This window comes from Truncatella angustata (genome assembly GCF_020726525.1).
Source record: "Truncatella angustata strain MPI-SDFR-AT-0073 chromosome Unknown BKA67scaffold_5, whole genome shotgun sequence".
NCBI lineage: Eukaryota > Fungi > Ascomycota > Sordariomycetes > Amphisphaeriales > Sporocadaceae > Truncatella > Truncatella angustata.
Window position 1 is genome coordinate 618,459 of NW_025763385.1, and position 16,698 is coordinate 635,156.

The 16,698-nt window shown below is 51.5% G+C and overlaps 4 protein-coding genes across 4 annotated transcripts; all 4 read right to left on the minus strand.

Annotated features, from left to right (window-relative positions):
- Positions 1-1,117: 1,117 nt before the first annotated feature.
- BKA67DRAFT_692013 (pheromone-processing carboxypeptidase KEX1) lies at positions 1,118-3,783 on the minus strand. Its single transcript, XM_046109200.1, has 3 exons — positions 3,423-3,783; positions 2,984-3,344; positions 1,118-2,918 (listed from the first exon to the last, which is right to left on the minus strand). The coding sequence occupies exons 1-3, from the start codon at positions 3,578-3,580 to the stop codon at positions 1,569-1,571; spliced, it is 1,869 nt and encodes a 622-aa protein (XP_045956951.1). The 5' UTR covers positions 3,581-3,783; the 3' UTR covers positions 1,118-1,568.
- Positions 3,784-5,082: 1,299 nt separating this feature from the next.
- BKA67DRAFT_296953 (uncharacterized protein) lies at positions 5,083-5,974 on the minus strand. The gene has a single exon (XM_046096049.1). It carries the CDS (start codon positions 5,748-5,750, stop codon positions 5,217-5,219), a length of 534 nt encoding a protein of 177 aa, XP_045956952.1. The 5' UTR covers positions 5,751-5,974; the 3' UTR covers positions 5,083-5,216.
- Positions 5,975-7,551: 1,577 nt separating this feature from the next.
- BKA67DRAFT_297003 (uncharacterized protein) lies at positions 7,552-9,151 on the minus strand. Its single transcript, XM_046096050.1, has one exon. The coding sequence runs from the start codon at positions 8,981-8,983 to the stop codon at positions 7,856-7,858; it is 1,128 nt and encodes a 375-aa protein (XP_045956953.1). The 5' UTR covers positions 8,984-9,151; the 3' UTR covers positions 7,552-7,855.
- A 1,675-nt stretch (positions 9,152-10,826) lies between these two features.
- BKA67DRAFT_297026 (uncharacterized protein) lies at positions 10,827-14,398 on the minus strand. Its single transcript, XM_046096051.1, has 2 exons — positions 13,837-14,398; positions 10,827-13,694 (listed from the first exon to the last, which is right to left on the minus strand). The coding sequence occupies exons 1-2, from the start codon at positions 14,060-14,062 to the stop codon at positions 10,984-10,986; spliced, it is 2,937 nt and encodes a 978-aa protein (XP_045956954.1). The 5' UTR covers positions 14,063-14,398; the 3' UTR covers positions 10,827-10,983.
- Between the last annotated feature and the right edge of the window lie 2,300 nt (positions 14,399-16,698).

A 16,698-nucleotide genomic window follows, 5' to 3' on the forward strand; every position in this document is an offset into this window, starting at 1 on the left:
TATCGTTAAGAGGTTGCACATGTCTGCAGCGACTGAAAACCTTGTATCGGTTTACCTACTTAAACTTGGTCAGTTTCTTCGATGGGTGTTCCGTTAGTTGATATTAAAGCCCTTGCTAATGTCGAACGACCATAAGGTGTTGCTTGATATTGACTTGCTCCGCGTATCTAGGTCCTGCTAAAATTGGATCCTGTTATAATCAATTGCATTAGACCCAGACTACGCTTGGTATATTGATGCAGCTAGAAACGCAGATTAGGTTAAGCTTACTCTCTGCACAGCCCGACAACCAGCCCAGTCAGTAACAGCCCCTTGGTCGCTAGGATCGAGAGCCCGTTAGCTGATCTTGCTCCTACCAGAATGCTGGAGACATCGCTTGATCTTAGTTTTTGAAATGTGTCTTCATAGTTTTGTTGATGCCACGCACTGATTAAATTTGCGAGATGAGAGATGCGTTCTTTGGTAGCGATGATATACTCAGGTATGCGAATCGTGCCATCTTCGTCTCCATTTGTTCTGTGTTCAGCAGTAATTTCCCGAGACCATCGATCGCCCGCCGCTGGTTGCTCGAGTCAAAAGCGTGCCTGATGAGAAGCTCAATATTGTGCGGCTGAGTCACAGTGACGTCGCAGGGAAGCTCAGGTTGGGATTATTGTCGTATTTCGTGATGGTTTCAGTAGCAAGTGGTATCTGGTCTAGGATTTTAGTGATCCGTTGGATCTCGTCGTGATTAGGAATCCTCCATGGTTCGATAGCATACGGGAGACCAAAAGCTTCGCATCTGTTTGCAAGGTCTGTCCTGGGAAAGAAACCTAGCCCTATATCTTTCGGGACCGTTGGTGAGGTCTAGGTCAAGAAAAGCCACCTTGAAGCCATTCATCCTATGCCCATTCGTCGAAACCATCGACGGACACCATTCACTGAAGCTGAAATGTAGCGTTTTGGAATATGTTGACACAAGCTTCAGCTATGGCCGTTACACCTCAAGGGTTCACCCCTTTGTAAATCCTCAAGCTACGGATTAAAATTTGGCGACGGTACTCTTCTGTCCGCTGACAGCTCGTATCTTACCACTTGGGAAGTTATACACGTCGCCGCCGTCAAGTGCAACATAGTCATCGTAGATCCAGACTGCGCAGTTCCCGCGGTATACCGAGGGAGCTGACTGCTCATGTAATGTGCTGCGTGATGTAGGCCGCCGAGAAAAAGGGTGATGCTTGCGTGGGGGAAATCATCGTTGAAAGTACCGCAAGCCGAGCCGGGTCTTTGTTAATTTATTTATTGAGACTTTATTCAGGAGAAAGAGCACCTATTTATTTGAGTCATTTTGAAGACGACGAGTCAGTTCTGATCATCTCGGTTTCGTATGCTGGAACGCATGGCTTTCGTAGTAGAAGTCAAACTCAAAGTGCGTGCTCGCATACTGCTGGACTACTATCGTCACTTGGGGGGCAGCACCGTTATGACCAAGCAAGCTAAAATCAACTCCGGCTATGTATATACAGATATCTGCAGCTAGTATAACCAAAAACGCCAGACCAATGCATACGAGCTAGAGATAGAATAGTTCAAGCACGGCTGGATGAGCCCGCCTTCGGCTTCTCGCGGGCAGCATCTTCGTCACTATCGTCGCCGATGCTGTAATGCTCTTTGTTCATGTCGGTAGGCGTGGAGACGTGCAAATCATCCAGTTCACTCTCATCGAAATCGCCAGCTTCGACATCGCGGTTCGTTCTTTTGCTGCGGAAGTTCTCGAGACCAGTTCCGCCGCGTGCTCTCTCAGCAACAGCCGAGAGGCCCTGATAACCTTGAGTCCTTCTGCGGCTTCTCCAAATGAAGAACCCCCAGACGGCAGCACCAATAGCAACAATTGCCAGTACAAGCTCCCCAGATTTCTGGTAGGCAGCCCATTTGGCGTCGCTCAGCGCCTTGTCCTTTTGGGCCTGGTCAGAAGCGGTGTTGTTGGTAGCTCCACCAACAGTCGTATCTGGAAGTTTCTCGCCATCGAGCAGACTCTGTCCAGGTTGGCCGCCGATACCGCTGATATCCACGCCGACGAATCGATCGAGCATATCGCGAGTTCGGCGAGGGTAATCGAAAGGAACCATGTGGGATGAATTGTAGAACAAGACGTAAGTCAGATTGCGGGCTGCTTGCCAAAAGCCGGCGGCTTCACCCTCGAATGTCCAGTCCTGACGCGGCGCCCAGTTACCCGGTGACACCTCGAATCCTTTGGCGCCATTCCACTCCATGTTGCTAATGAAGGCCTCGGTTCCAAGATGGTTGCAAATAAGATCCTCAGCACCCGAGAACAGGAGAATATCCATTTCCTTGAGCAGGTCAGGAAGGAGCCTGACAGATGGAAGAGAGTTCTGAGCTCTAAATGCAGCACCCACAGCGCCATTACATTCAGACCACCCAGTACTTTTGGCGGGGTTGATGTGCAAAGCCGAGGTAACCTCGCTCTTTCGCAGGTAAGGCGTGACAGAGGTCAAGTCCGGGGGCCAGTTCATGCCACAGCTCGGGTAGGTATCTGTCAGGCGGACATCGTACATGTTGACACACTGGTTCTTCCCATTGACCTTTTTGACGGTCAAGCGGAGGATGTCTTGGAGAACCTCTTCACACCCAGAACTGTCGACATGGTCGTATCCACCCGTGGCCATGAGCTTGCTACACTGACGGTAGGTGGCCTCCAGCTGTTGGGCAACATCGGATCCCTTCTGGACGAGGTCTTTCTCATAGGCGAATTTGAGATAGGCATCGTACTGCTCGGGGGGAGAGATCCACCCATTGCCGATAAGCAGTCCCTTCAGGTTCCACGAGTGTTGAGTTGCGGGTTTCTTGTTGCGCTCGACGATAGCTTTGGCAATGTAGGGGATATGTTGGCCTGCGTATGATTCTCCAGCAATATAGATCTGTGAAGCGGACATGTTAGAAAACGCTTGGCTCTTCCGCAGGCGTAGGGATGGAGATAGCTTACATCGTCGTGCTCGTACTGTGGGAAAAGCGCAAACCATTTTTCAAGGAAGGTGACGAACTGGTCGGCCATCTCATCGAGTTCGGTTACGTAGCTGTTGGTGTTGACGTAGCTGAACCCGGTGCCAACAGGGTTATCGACAAAGAGGAGGTTGGCAAACTCATGCCACGAGCCATTGTTGTACTCGAGAGTGTCCTGGTCTTTCAAGCGGTAAGGACCTATCTCCATCATGGCACCGTCCTCGGAACTGCAGCCGGGGCCGCCGTTGAGCCAGATGACTGTTCGCTGGCGGTTGGCAATATGCTGGTTTTCAAAGTGCCAGAAGAAGAGGTTGCCGTTCTTCTCTGGGGTGACCTCGACATGTCTACAATGGCACCATGTTATTAGCAGGACAGGTCCGGGACTCGGGGTTCTGAAACATGGTGGTCAGAATGATGCTTACCCAGCGTGCATCTTGACCAACGGACCAGCCGGGGCACCAGGCAAAGAGTGAACGAAATAATCGGCAGCTGTCTTGTCGGCGCTGGCTGTCGGCACCCACGATGCCAACATCAGCAGCCCGCAGGCAGCGATGCGCGCCGGGCTCCAGGAGGGAGCCATGGCTGCAATGCCACGTCGGCGCTGGGAAGGGAAAGACGAATTAAGTAAGACGTATCCCGAGGACCGAGCAAGATGCGGCGCTGGTGAGTATGGGGGAGGCAGATGTCTGGAAGGCCGTGAAAACCCACGATGTAGATGCTCCGTGTGCCAGGCAAGGAGTGAGTAAGCTCGAATAGGCAGACTGCAACAAAGGAATCGCGAATCAACGCAGTGGTGAAGTGGCCTCTCCAATTGATCTCAAAGCGGGAGGTCCACAGATAACAGCGCTAGCCTCCGCCTAATCCGCCAAGCGAGTCCCCGACGCCTATCTGATTGGCCTGCTAAATCCGTCGTCTGGACCCTGCGCATGGCTGGCATGGTGGGGACCACCGGAGCGAGAGCAAGCGTGGGCTCGAGGCTGGCGGCATGGAGGCATGGAGGCTTGGAGGCTTGGAGGCTTGGAGGCTTGGAGGCTGTCGATTTACGGTACTATCATATACAGTGCTGCTGTACAGAGGTCCGGATCCGTAGAAGCTTTCGACTCCAGTTTGGGCTCTGCTGCACTTGCGCGCGGTGGGTTCCAGATGCCTCATCAGCACTGTGACGCATGTTTCCAATACCGATTCTTCTCGTCATATGCACGCTTGATGCCATCACCCTCTCAACCCTTCCACTGCCACTAGCCTGCTCGGCGCCTTGCGGGACGAACCTCGAGGCCGCTGGTGAAAAGCACAGGGCATTGGCCATGGCCCCGTCCAAGGGTTTTTGAGAATGGCTTACGAGTCCAAGTACCGGAATGTGCTGGTTACAGCGCCTGCTCAAACTACACATATATTCTACTAGTCTAGTCGCTGTAGTCGGGTGTGACTAGGGACTAGGTTTATCGAGATCCTGATTACATGGGCATGTGCGACAATGCTGACTACCGTTTTGTTGCCTTTCAACCAATATGGACTGGGGTTCCAAACTGCCTGTAGACGTTGAGCTGTGCGGCAGGCTGCAACAATTAGAGAAGGCAAGAGACGAAGACATAAGTGTGGGTTTGTAATCATGGCTTATATATGACGTATCCAAATGTTGCCCTTTGGCGTTTGTCTCTCAGAGTCACCAATAGGTTTGGCCCCCCACCGTTGCTCGACTACCCAAAGCTCCAACGATCCTCCATAATATATGCTGGTGTCGTTGAGCTTTGACGCAGGTAGAGCCGGAGTGGAAGGTGCGCACAAATCGGACAGACTGTCGAAGCAGTCCCGAGCAAGAACGAGCCGGCGCCATCTGTGCATGCTTCTACCGGCGGATGCGCTTCGCAAATCAGGACAGACACACTTCTAGCTTCCATCCCCCCCCCCAGACAACAGCTCCAGCCTGGCTGAACAGCAGTCACAAACATGACGCCATCACCAGCACCACGACATATCTAGCTGCAGCGACCTGTGGCTGGAAGATGTTTCTGAAAACGACGTTCTGGCTGATCGTCAGCCCAAGTCAAAGGTAAAGAACATGTCCTCTCTCACCTCGACGAGCACCTTTCCTTGAGCTTGAACATTGTCGAGTGTCCTCCGCGCAGCCCTTGGTGCCACCTGAAGGTACGGAACAGCTGTAACGTCGGCTCGTACCGCACATGTTCTTGTCCATGTTCACGCGTCACAGCATACTCTCAATCCGGATATGGAGCACTTGAAACACAGTCGATTGTGGCATCGATAATTTCTATCGCCTCATCCGACGTGATTATGCCGGCTGAAGTCAATGCACCGAGTACATTGTCGAGCCAGGTCCACCGAGTCCATTCCGGGTTCTCGTTGTGTATAGACGTTCCACTGACAAGATCATGCAGCCTTCTGTCTTCCACAGACACGACTGGAACCGTTGCGACATGGAACTGTCGTACAAAGTGAGGTCTCGTATGAATATTGCCTTGCCCTGGACTGGCTGACAGTCCATACGAACCGCGACTTCCCACCAACCGATATGTGGTGTCCGTGTTGTTCCCATCGTCTGTAATGACGCAGAAGTCGACTATACGTGCGCTCTCGCAGTCTCGAGGATACCCTCTGAAAACCAGAATGCATATAGTCTGGGTGAGATCAGTGCTGGCGATCATGCCAGTTTCGCAGTGTTGCCTGGATTCGTGCTGTTGGGTACGCGGTCCATTGCCCGAGTGCCCCGTAGGTGCCGGCGAGTCATCCATCTGGCGAACGAGGTACGGTATAGGTTGTAGGCGTGGAGACCATAAAGAAATATCGACACTATCCTTGAAATCAATGCTCAGCAATTAACGCAGCACTATAATTCCTATCAGCCCCAAATGACAATCAGTCATTGTCTTCCAAGATAAAACCTGACACTGGAAGAATGATGCCGTACCCTGGGTGACCGGTCTAAACTTTGACTGGCGCCGGTGAGCATATTTCTCTCCAAAGGGCTCGATGGTGCTGGAAGGCTCTGAGAACAAAGGGGGGCTAGTACGGTGTGTGGCTCACTGGGCACAACTGGGTGTCGATCACCTTCGGTGCGGTGGCCCAAGTCACCTCAGCAACAAACTGCATATTGGTACCCCGAAACCGCAGGCAGACTTATAAGAAGCCATCCTCGAAATCTCTGCCAATCCTTCCGGTAGTGCTTCGGCTTTTCGCTCCTCAGCCCCCGGAAATATGCATGAAACATAGGTGACTTGCACCACAGACCCCCACAGAAGTATCGGTAGCACAAGCAGGGAGGTCAACACCTTTCCCAGCGACTCTTCGAAGGCTTCGAAGAAGCCTTCGAAGGCAGGCTACACAACAAGTAGGGTCTTCCCGCCCGGCAATACAACAGGGGACAAAACTCCGCCCTAGTTGACCCTTGTGGATATACCTGCAGTAACACATGCATGACCCTAGTACCTTCGGCGAAAATAGACCGATCTAGAACGTGGACAATAGATCGATCGACGGGTCGCGCAACGGGTGAGCGCCATGGAAACTGCCTAACGCAGTCTGAAATACGATATACTTTCGTGTTCTACGCGAAAACCTCGCGTCAAGTCTGATGCCGAGGCTCTGATTTGCTGAGAAGCCTTGAATGTGGCCTGATTAAGTTTTGGAGTAATCTGATAGCCGTTGGCGAACCAATACAACTGCTGCACACTTGCGCAAACAAAGTCTAGATTGAGACTCATTTCGCACCGATGCTCGGATATCGGTCTAAAATCTTTGAAGACTGCATCAGGGTTGCTTCTGACTACATGCAGCCTGGCAGCGAGACAATACGGATCCGTACAGCCATCGGTTTTGCAGCATTGCCTAATTGGCCAAACCACAAATATTGGGATATCCAGACATACCCATGAGCCCGCTGTAAATGATGCATCATATCAGCATTCAAGCGTGGACTTGAGAAACACGCTTTCTAAGTGATTCCATCCCAAAACTTACAGCTGTGAAGGCTTTAGGCCGAGCTGCGTTACGCTGTGCTCATTGGTGCACCGGGTATCACGTTGGCTGGGCGCATGGGCACTCCAGCGGCTATTACACATAAAAAGCCACTGTATTTTACAAAATTCGAAAGCTTCTCATGGGGGCAGATCGGTCTATCTCAGAGCAGCATGTGTCACAGTGTCGAATCCATTGTCTTCGCGATCTGACGTACTGGCAGATCGTGGTACTATTTGTCAGCCCAGGCTGTTTGCTGCACATTTCCCTCCATAGAAAAGTTATCCATGGTAAGTAATTTCGTTACGACCACCTGGCTTCCTGTCATTCGGCAAGCCTTCGAGGGGCGGCAATATCTATGATTGGTCAGTCTTGCGGTATGTCCCAGTGTTTTCCCGTTTCGTGGATTGCCTATGCACCGGGCTGGCAATTTTGTCGCGAAAGTACAATCGTGCCAATTGCAATTATCCTCCGTTGCTAGTTGCCATGATATTCGTATTACTAATAGCTGATGCTGAGGTTATCACACGAACTCGAATGACTTTGCTCCACAGACGGAAACATAACAGAGCCGAAAGCGTAGAAAACGTACAGCATATCGTTTCCTAATTCTGCAACTTCATTTAAAAAAAAATTTCCCTCCCGCTTCCTAATTATAATCCAAGACACGGCCCCATCCTCCGTGCATTGACTATTCTCGAAAGTATACGCCTCGCCTTTCGCGATTGATCCTGCGCCCATTTCAACGAATTTTAATACTTATTTAAGTGAATGCACAATCTCAATTTCGAGGATTCATGAAGAATAACCTAATAATTCCTTCGCCACAAGCCTTCATTGTCTATTTATTCTATCACCCTGACCTTCAGCTCTAGCAATTCATCTAGTAGTGATGAACCCAACTCCCTTCCCTTTGAAACCTCTCCAACAATTCTTTCATCTCAGGCTTCAGTAGTCCCGAACCTACCTCTCTCACATCGGCTGACAGGCGATTCCTGAGCGTCCGGCGCGCATGTTTGTAGTTGCCTAGCTGGTCCTCTGTCAGAAGCCCGCTACATACAAGATGTTCTATCGCCCACCAAACCATCCTCCTCCGGTGGTGAAACTTGTGGTCCTTGAACTCCAGATGCACCAAATCTTTATCGTACGTCTCGATATCGACCCATATCGGGTGCGGGCTGTGGCTGAATGAATCCCAAACTGGGATAGAAGGTAAGACTTCTGATTCACGGGCGATACAGGCGTAGTACGAGACGGTGACCTGCGCCTGCTCTGGTTGGTTGTCGAAGCACGTCTGCATCGCCCAGGTTTTCGCTACCATCGACGGCTGGTACTCTGTGCGGTCGTACTTGTCGATGAAGCGGGCTATGAGCGGGATTACCGTATGGCCGGTGATCTGTCTCATTCGTGCCGTCAAAACATCCTCGGGCAGACAGGTAAGATCATCCTCATTTCCATACGCGGTCTGGGGAAATGAGTAGGGAAAAGTGGGGGCCTGTCTAGATCCCGACGAGCCCGACGGTGTCGTTTCGATCCGTGTCAGGTGCGGGAGCAGCCTATCCGACTCTAGCGGGTACCGCATGAGCAAAATCCGGGGCGATGGAGTGGTGTTGTCAATCATGACGCCGCAGAGGTGCGTCGTCGGACGCCTCAGGACCGGCAAGGACCCTGTTGGCCATGTTGTGGTTGTAAAGGGGGCAATGATTGGCTCGATGTGTGGATTGCGCGCCATCGAATCTGCAATCCAGTCTTCGGACGGCAGAGTCGAGACCACTCCACAGGTAGCGACTGGTTGCAGCATTGCAATCTCCAGGGTGTATGGTGTCCAGTCACCTTGACGCTGGCTATGCGGCTCGAGAGATTGCTGCTGCGCCTGACCACCATCGTTCGGCCGATTCCTCGTCTGTGGCGTGTCGGCGGTGATGGTACCTACGTCTTCGTTATCATGATTCATGAAGTCCAGACGACGATAATTCCTCCTTGGTCTTGGTTGACCAGATGGTGACGACATGGTAAACGTAGTAAGTGCTGATATGATGTTTGCTGTATGTATGAATGGATGAATGCCGGTGAGCTGTGTTGAATGTATGCGGTATTGATGGATGACGATGTCAACAACGACTAACACCAGACATACTGTGTTCGTTCATCGTGACTTCCATACTGACTTATCAACTAATCGCGAGAGGCGCCTGCCCAACCCCATCACCCAATATAGCTCCGCGGCTGGTCTTCCTCTCGATGCATATGATGCACGTCTGGCCCTGGATCGGTAGTTTTGCCTATTTCCAGGTGTTCCTTTCTTGGGGGAGCCTTCGTCAGTGTTGCGTAAAGTATTGTGTCCAGGAATGGCGGGCGACAATAAAGAGCTGTTGAGGAGACAATTATGTCTGCGCATCACGACCAACAGAACGAACGGGGAAACGATGATCGAGAATGAAATGTTCTGCAAAATATCATACTGGTCATATAAACTCGTATTCGTCCAAACGTGTATAACAACAGGCATGCGGAGTGCTATCCGGGGAGACACGCATGCTCAAGAAATTGGGGAGGTTAGTGGCTGCCTCGAGTTTTGACCACCTCCCGTATGACCAGAATCACACAAGCTATCCGGTAATGAATGATTAGAGGAGTGAGGGTTTTCTCGTTTACTATTACCTGGCATGTGTGGCCAATCTGATCGCAGCACTGAACTAAGAAGACAGAGATTGAGAGGTGCAGGGACGGGAATCAACCGGGATGCTCCCTGATCTGTGCCTCGCTATATCTGTGTTAACCTGCAAAACGGAGTGTGGTCGCCCTGGCCGCTATCACTGGTTGATGCCAGAGGCGGGGACTGCTCTATAAGGGGTTTTGGATCTGGTACTCAAAGCTATAAAATATATGTGCGTGCGAACATGGATTTCAAACAAAAGTTAGCTGGTGATGTTTAGGGTAGCAAAAATCTACGACATTAGCTTGACGTTCGTACTGTTTTTTTCTTCTTCCTTTTTATTTTTAATTTTAATTTTTGTTACGGAGCAAATGATTTCGAATTTTGGGAGTACCGAAGCGGATTGACATGTATTATTAGACTTATTTGATTCAGGGCACGACATCTGCTCCTAGACAGCAATAGCTGTCCTGTCTTCTCTCCCTCCGACGGGGGGAGAGAAACTCTCAACTCCACCCATGGGAAATCACTCTATGTGACGGATTTCATAAGCTTGAGTTGCCATGATGCACATCAATCTGCTTATTCGAAAATTGAAAGGGAAAACAAAGAAAAAACCATCGCTGTAACATACACGACATCAGTGTCCGTGATGAATGAGGACTGAAAAGACTTTTGCACTTCTTTGTGCTACCGAAGACGCCGTCGATGCCCTGGTTTCGTTCCCCTGCTCCGAATATAGACATGGTAGAAATTGAATTACGAAAGAATATGTTGTATTAGGAGAGCTGACCTGCTGCCCCATGCTCCTATGATGAACCTGATACTGGAAGGGCGCCACTCATCACGAGACATAATGGTGACGACTCCACTAGCTCTTCCTCTGCAGAAGGCGAAGAGACCTAGACTTCGTGCTGCTGCGGCGGATGCATTGGGTGATAATACTCGGGCAAGAATGGTGTACCATCGGCGGCTTGCCAAGAACGTGCGGACTCCAGGAATCTTTTTGGCTTTGTGATTGGAGAGCCACTCCACTGGCATGGTAGTCCATCAGTGGTAAGCGGCGTATACGCAACAGAGCTTCGAGGCAATCCTGATGATTTTCGATGAAAAAACGAAAACATGCTCTTCTGATCACTCTCGAAGTTGATTCCTCGCGACCACAATGACCGCTGATAGTTCCTACCGTTACGTCTTGGGTTTCGACGAGGAATTGGTGGAATATTCTCCTGTGCTGGAACGTCGAAAATGTCGCAAATGCTCTTTCTTCGAGGGACCTTGAGCCGTAAAATCGATCCCTTGATGGTTCCCTAGACCGAATGATCTGAACGCCGCACAGTGTCCGCAGGCTTTTCCTATGCGCTCTGCGGAGAAGATAGGAACGGCATGCTGCCGCTCTTTTCGGCGTCAAACGTCGGGTTCCGTGCCGAAGAACTCTCCAGTGGTTGCAGACCAAGCTTTTCTAAACCGGCAACAGCGCTATCGACTTCGTCGCCGAAAGATATGCCCAGTCCATTCTTCTTCTCGTCGTCTTCGATATTCTTGGGGCCATCTTCAACCTTTTCGTCAAGATTCATGAGCGCAGGAGGTCTTTGGCGTTGTTGCCGGGCCTTTGCGAGCGAGATCGTCTTCTGCTGGTATGTAGATGTCATCGGCACAGTATCATCGCGGTCGATAGTCGCTTTCATGAGCGCCGCCATCCACGCCCGTCCTTGCTGTAGGTTTGGCACCGCAAAGTAGTGGATGACTGGCTTGGTGAAGGTGACAGCCTTGGAGAGACCTGCACGTGGGGGCTGTAGTTTGAAGATGAACATGGAGTCATCCCCTTTCAGAAGATCATCGCTGTTGCCGCCAGCCGTTGGGAGACTGCTGTCTGAGGGTGCTGCTGGGGTGTTGCTAGCTCCCGTCAATGTAGCATGCAGCCCCGTGAGCTTCTCGTCGTTAGCAGGTAGAACCCGGTGGAAAGAGATATCTATAATTCCTTTCTCCTCGGTGTCATCCTCTGAGTAGTAGTAGGCGAGGCGACGTCCTCTGAGGACGAAAAACCTTGGTTTCCAGGTTGACATGATGTTGGCATTTCGCTTCCTCATCCAACCATAGAAATCGGCGTCCTTTATAGCTTCCTTTGGGCCAATCTTGTTCAGACCACGCTGGTACGCGCTAGTCTCTTTCTTGGCTTTCTTTGTCGGCTTCTTGTTCGCGGTCAAGCTGTTGACTGTACTCGCAGATATTGGGCTCTTGGCCGCGTCGGGAGAATCTAACTCGAAGCTGGGGCCTCCTGAGGGTGTACTAGACCCAGTTCTCGTAGATGGCGACTGCATCGGAGAGTCCTTGAAGGACCCTGCGCTTCCAGGTGGTGCGAACTTGGCACGCTCGTTGCCGGTAACAGCATCTGATATGGCCCTCAGACCGCCGAAACCGGACATTTTGGCAGGTTTCGCTTCGTGCCTGACCGCGGGTGGGATTGGGGAGGCAGATCCTGTGAGCTGGTCTAGCTTGGTCACTGTCGGGTAATCCTTGCTAGGCGGCACGGGTCGTACAGATTCGGTGGTAGCAGTTGAAGCTGTTCGCCGATGAGGATTGGAAAGCCCGTAATACTTGGATGCGGCACCACCAGAAACCGAGTCCATACTACCAAATCTTGAATGTCTGGCTAGTGCTGTTGCACTTCTCATGCGTTGCTCGTCTGCGTAGCTGCTCTTCGCAGAGTGTCCGGAAATTGTATCACGCTTCTTAAGTGTGTTTCGCTTCCGCCCATTATCCACTTCCGTACCGGAGAAATAACCACGATCAAGATCAGTTGCTGATTGTTCGGCGATCTTCTCATCAGAAACATTCAAGCCCTGGAAGCCAGAAGCAGACAGCGGCCGCTGAGAGAATGAGCCAGATGCATTACCCATAGTCCAGTTGCGGTCAAACGAAGGCTGCTTCTTGTGTGTGACTCCGGCTCCGGCTCCGACCCCAGCCAAAGGAAATGTCCCCGACGCATTTAATTTGGGAGTGTTGTTCACCAAGGTGTTGCCAGTAAAACGGCTGTCAACTGTTGAGGAATGACGCCGCGAATGGTGCAAGTCCCTAATTGAAGCAGCAGAAGGGCGTTTCTGATGGCTTGGCCGCGTTGGACTGTCGTCGAAGCCTTGGGCCGAGACCGGCGTGATCGGGGAAACGGGGTCCATCAAGGGCGTTGTCTGCGATAGACGCCTCCCAGCGACAGATGCTGCGCGTTCTGTTGTCGGGAATGGCTTTTGCGTTAGAGTGCCTGCCCTGCTTCGGACTCTTCCCTCACTGCCGGCCTCGCTCCCGTAGTTTTGTGTCGTTCGTCGCGTCGTCTGTCCTATGCCGTTCACCTCGTCCTGGAGGGACTTGATCTTCTGCCATGTCTTGAGTCTTCTGCCCACCGAGCCCAGATCAAATGCCTTCAGAAAGAGTGAAGACTGGTCCATACCCAAGAGCACTTCGCCTGAGATTTCCTGATCTCTGAAAACCTCGCAATGCTTCTTCTCCACGCCGGAAGTGAACAGATACTCAGCCACGTCATCGGCATTCCATGCTTCGACTTGAGGCCGCGTGTGGACGTCCTCCTCTTCCTCGTCGGTCTCTTCGCCCTGGATGTACGATAGTCGGTCGTGTAGCGGAGCACTGTACTCGCTGCTAGAGTCGTTCGCATTGTGCAGGGCTCCTGTGCTCGGCGTAGAATGCAAGTCGTTCATATGCTCGTCAATAACGGTCAAAGTCTCGTGTAGCACAGCGCTGTCATTATGGGGGCGCCCAATTCCATTGAAGGTGGATGGGCCCGTTGAGCTTTTGCTGACGAGCGGCGCGGAGGCAGTGATGGGACTGCTCTCTGGTTTGGTGGCGTTCAAGGGAAGAATGGGCGTGGAGTCAACCTTGGACGAGGTTGTAGTATGCGACGTTCCGGGTCGGCCATCACTAGAAGCTGATATCGAATGTGCCCGACTGGCCTCGGTCGCAATGCCATTCGTGCTTAGTGGCTGCGGAACAGGCAGTGGCTGCGGTGCTGATGCTGTCATCGGAGAGGAGCCTCTTGGAGCTGGCCGGGTGTAGACTGTGATTGCGAAAAAGCGTCAGTTGGTGTTGACTGATGAGTTTGTTTGCTCGTCTGTTGCTGGGGTTTGCAAGAAGAGCAGGGCAGAGCTTCAAGCTACAAAGGCTTCTTTCCTTGATTTGATTGATCGGATTGCGCATACCTTCAGGAAACAGGCCACTATTGCCGTTGACCAAATGACGACCCAGAAACCAACCGTCGCCGAATTCATCATCACGCTCGATCAACTCAACTCGATCGCCCTTGGCCAAACTGAGCTCATCGGAACTTCTAGCAATGAAGTCATCTGTAGAAAAAAACGCACACGTCAATTCATTCATCCTTGGCGATTTCGGACAACAACAAGAAAAGAATCTCGCGCGATGCATCGTCAAAGGACTAGGTCCGTCGCAACATGTACGCAACGCGATGTGCAACCACGGCGTTCGCGGCCTGCAGAAACAGAAGACAGGGTTGCCACGAGACCAAAAAAACAAATGAACAAACAAAAATTGCTGGATGGGCTTGACTCACGGATGACCAGGAGTATATCGCCCGCATCGGGCTTTGGCTGGAAGCCAGGAGTCGCCATGGCTCATGTCCTAGCAAGCAATATCACAAACAACCGTGGTACTGCGGAAAGGCCGCAAGATTTGTCGCGTACTCAGAAGCAGAGCCTAGTCGGGTATGCTGCCGGGGATCGCATGAGTCTATCACGAACTCCAGAGGCCAAGGTTGAGGTTTGGCGGGAGGGGGAGGCGTTTGCGCGTTGCTCAAAAAGGAGCAATAACGAAGACGAGCCGTGTCGGTCCACAACAGGGCCACTGCTCTTGCAGGATGGCTCACTGTCAAACGGCAGGCTGTAGCTGTGGGAAACGCGGCGTCTCTGATTCGGTCAATGTTTCATCGGGCATGCAAGTAGCACTTGGGTCCGAGGCACTCCGTAGGAATAATGCGATCAAGGGCTGGGGATAGCGACTGCAACCAGACCGGACGGTCTATGTATATCGAGTAATCCAATGTTTCTGTAATTGCTTAACACCGCCGGGGGTCTTGAATCAATTAGTCGTCCAGTCGTGGAGCGGTCGTGGTTCTCGTCGTCGTCGTGTCCAAAAGCCGACGACTTGGATTTAGTTGGCGGGCGGAACTATGTAGTAACCCAACGTCATTCAGCTCAGGAGGAGATTGTTTCGCTCCAGGGCCAGGTCGGGGCTGGAGTCTGGAGTTGATCTTGGACTGCTGCTGCGTAGGTTTTGCGGCAGTGAGAAGTACAAGTAGCGACGGTGCACTGAACAGGACAGGACAGGACAGGACAGGATAGGATGGTTGATGGGTTGATCCTATGGTATTTCTCCTGCCGTCGCACAAGACACCTATGTATGTAATCTGGGGCGCTTTTCGCGGTACACCTGCCCTCGTACAGTGCGTCGCTGGCTGGCTGTTCCAGATGAGGTTGGGCGATATTTTATTACTGTCGCAAGTCCACGCAAGAGTTGCTCGCTTGCAGCAGTCAGGTGGCAAGTCTGTCTGCGAATTCAAACTCTGCAAGGTGAATGGCAGCAGTGAGGAGGAGTCAGGCAAGACAACATCTTTCAACCGGGGGTTTCGATGGAAGACATCAAGGCCAGTTGCAGCGGCCACTACACTAAACTGAACTACATACAACTGGGGCTGGGGCTGGAGTACTGGAGCTGCAGCTGGGCTTGGGCTGGCCTCGGGCTGGGCTGGGGGAGGATCGGAGAGGGGCACTTGCTTTCAAGCCGTGATTGGGTTCTACTTGGAAAATGGGCCCCCTTTGGGCTTAAAGTTTGCCTGTGAACAGAAACTGAATTCGGTAGCGCTGCAAGTGTGCTTGCTCCATTCCTCTACTGTGTACCGTGCTCCCTGTTCTGGCTTCGTTCAGGGTCGAACTGCAGTAGCGACACGCTCTTGGCATATCCTAACTAGTCTTCAAGTTCCTGTTCACCCAGCATCAAAGTCCCACCCCAGTTCCGGCCGTGGGACACTGTAGCCCCTTGTCTTGTTCTTACTATACTTGCTGATTGGAGGGACAGCTAGCCAATCCGGCGTACCCTGCGAGCGTGGGCTCTCGCTATTGGCCGTCCCAGCTTAGACCAGGGGAAATAGCGACCCTTTCTAGAGCTCGTCCACTTTTCAAATGTCGATAGCTGGAGCCTTTATCAGGTCCCGGGCTACATGTAGCACAGCAGGAGGATACTGTAGCTGTAAGTAAATCAACCACCCGCTTTGATCATCACGATCCCGAGTGTCTCAAGTTAGGGCTTCAATGACTCAGGCTTTTCTCAAAATCAACATGGTCTGGTATGTTTCGACCTGTTACTAATAACACACTAATAACATAATGAACAATCGTTTTACCCGGGGCTGTTGGCTGAGGCGGGCCGAAAGGTAGTTACTGGCTACTGGAGCTTGCGAAAAGCGTCCGAGAACAATACTATGTACTATACATACCCCTGCCCCTCGCATTGTCTCAATTTCGGCCAGGTATTACAGTACGGCCCAGGTGAGAAGAGATCACGACTACGTTTTATGTACCCATCTTCGTCATTTTCAATATTACCATCTCGCGTCACAATTCGTGTAAGGGACCCTGGCTCGTCGCTTACAATATATCCTTGAGTTCTCGCCCAATCCCCCTCGCCCCCCCCCCACGAACGGCGACCCTTATCATCATGCCGCGTGGCGAGCATGGGAATCCAGCAATTACAATGCCAATGTCAATGCCAATGCTGATTACGCAGCCAGGATTTCGCTGGGCTAAACCATGAAAGATCTTGTTGTTGACGGTCAGACTCGGGATTGCTTCTAAACATTGGTCGTATTCTGGACATGTGAGAATTGACAGAACGTGATAACATCTGGTGGACATAGTACGTACGCATTACCGAACCAATAAATTATTTAGTACATATGTAGTAATTATGTAATTACAAGGTCTAGGGTATATATTGCTGTGGTACGTTGGAGAATATGGCATCATTAGCGTAGTCTATCTCGTTAGGCT

Coding starts and splice junctions, on each gene's coding strand:
- BKA67DRAFT_692013 (XM_046109200.1), bottom strand. CDS start 3,580: ATGGCTCCCTCCTGGAGCCCGGCGCGCATCGCTGCCTGCGGGCTGCTG. Junction 3,345..3,422: donor TTGGTCAAGATGCACGCTGG/GTAAGCATCATT, acceptor GTGCCATTGTAG/ACATGTCGAGGTCACCCCAG. Junction 2,919..2,983: donor CACAGTACGAGCACGACGAT/GTAAGCTATCTC, acceptor TCCGCTTCACAG/ATCTATATTGCTGGAGAATC.
- BKA67DRAFT_296953 (XM_046096049.1), bottom strand. CDS start 5,750: ATGGATGACTCGCCGGCACCTACGGGGCACTCGGGCAATGGACCGCGT.
- BKA67DRAFT_297003 (XM_046096050.1), bottom strand. CDS start 8,983: ATGTCGTCACCATCTGGTCAACCAAGACCAAGGAGGAATTATCGTCGT.
- BKA67DRAFT_297026 (XM_046096051.1), bottom strand. CDS start 14,062: ATGCATCGCGCGAGATTCTTTTCTTGTTGTTGTCCGAAATCGCCAAGG. Junction 13,695..13,836: donor TAGTGGCCTGTTTCCTGAAG/GTATGCGCAATC, acceptor TCGCAATCACAG/TCTACACCCGGCCAGCTCCA.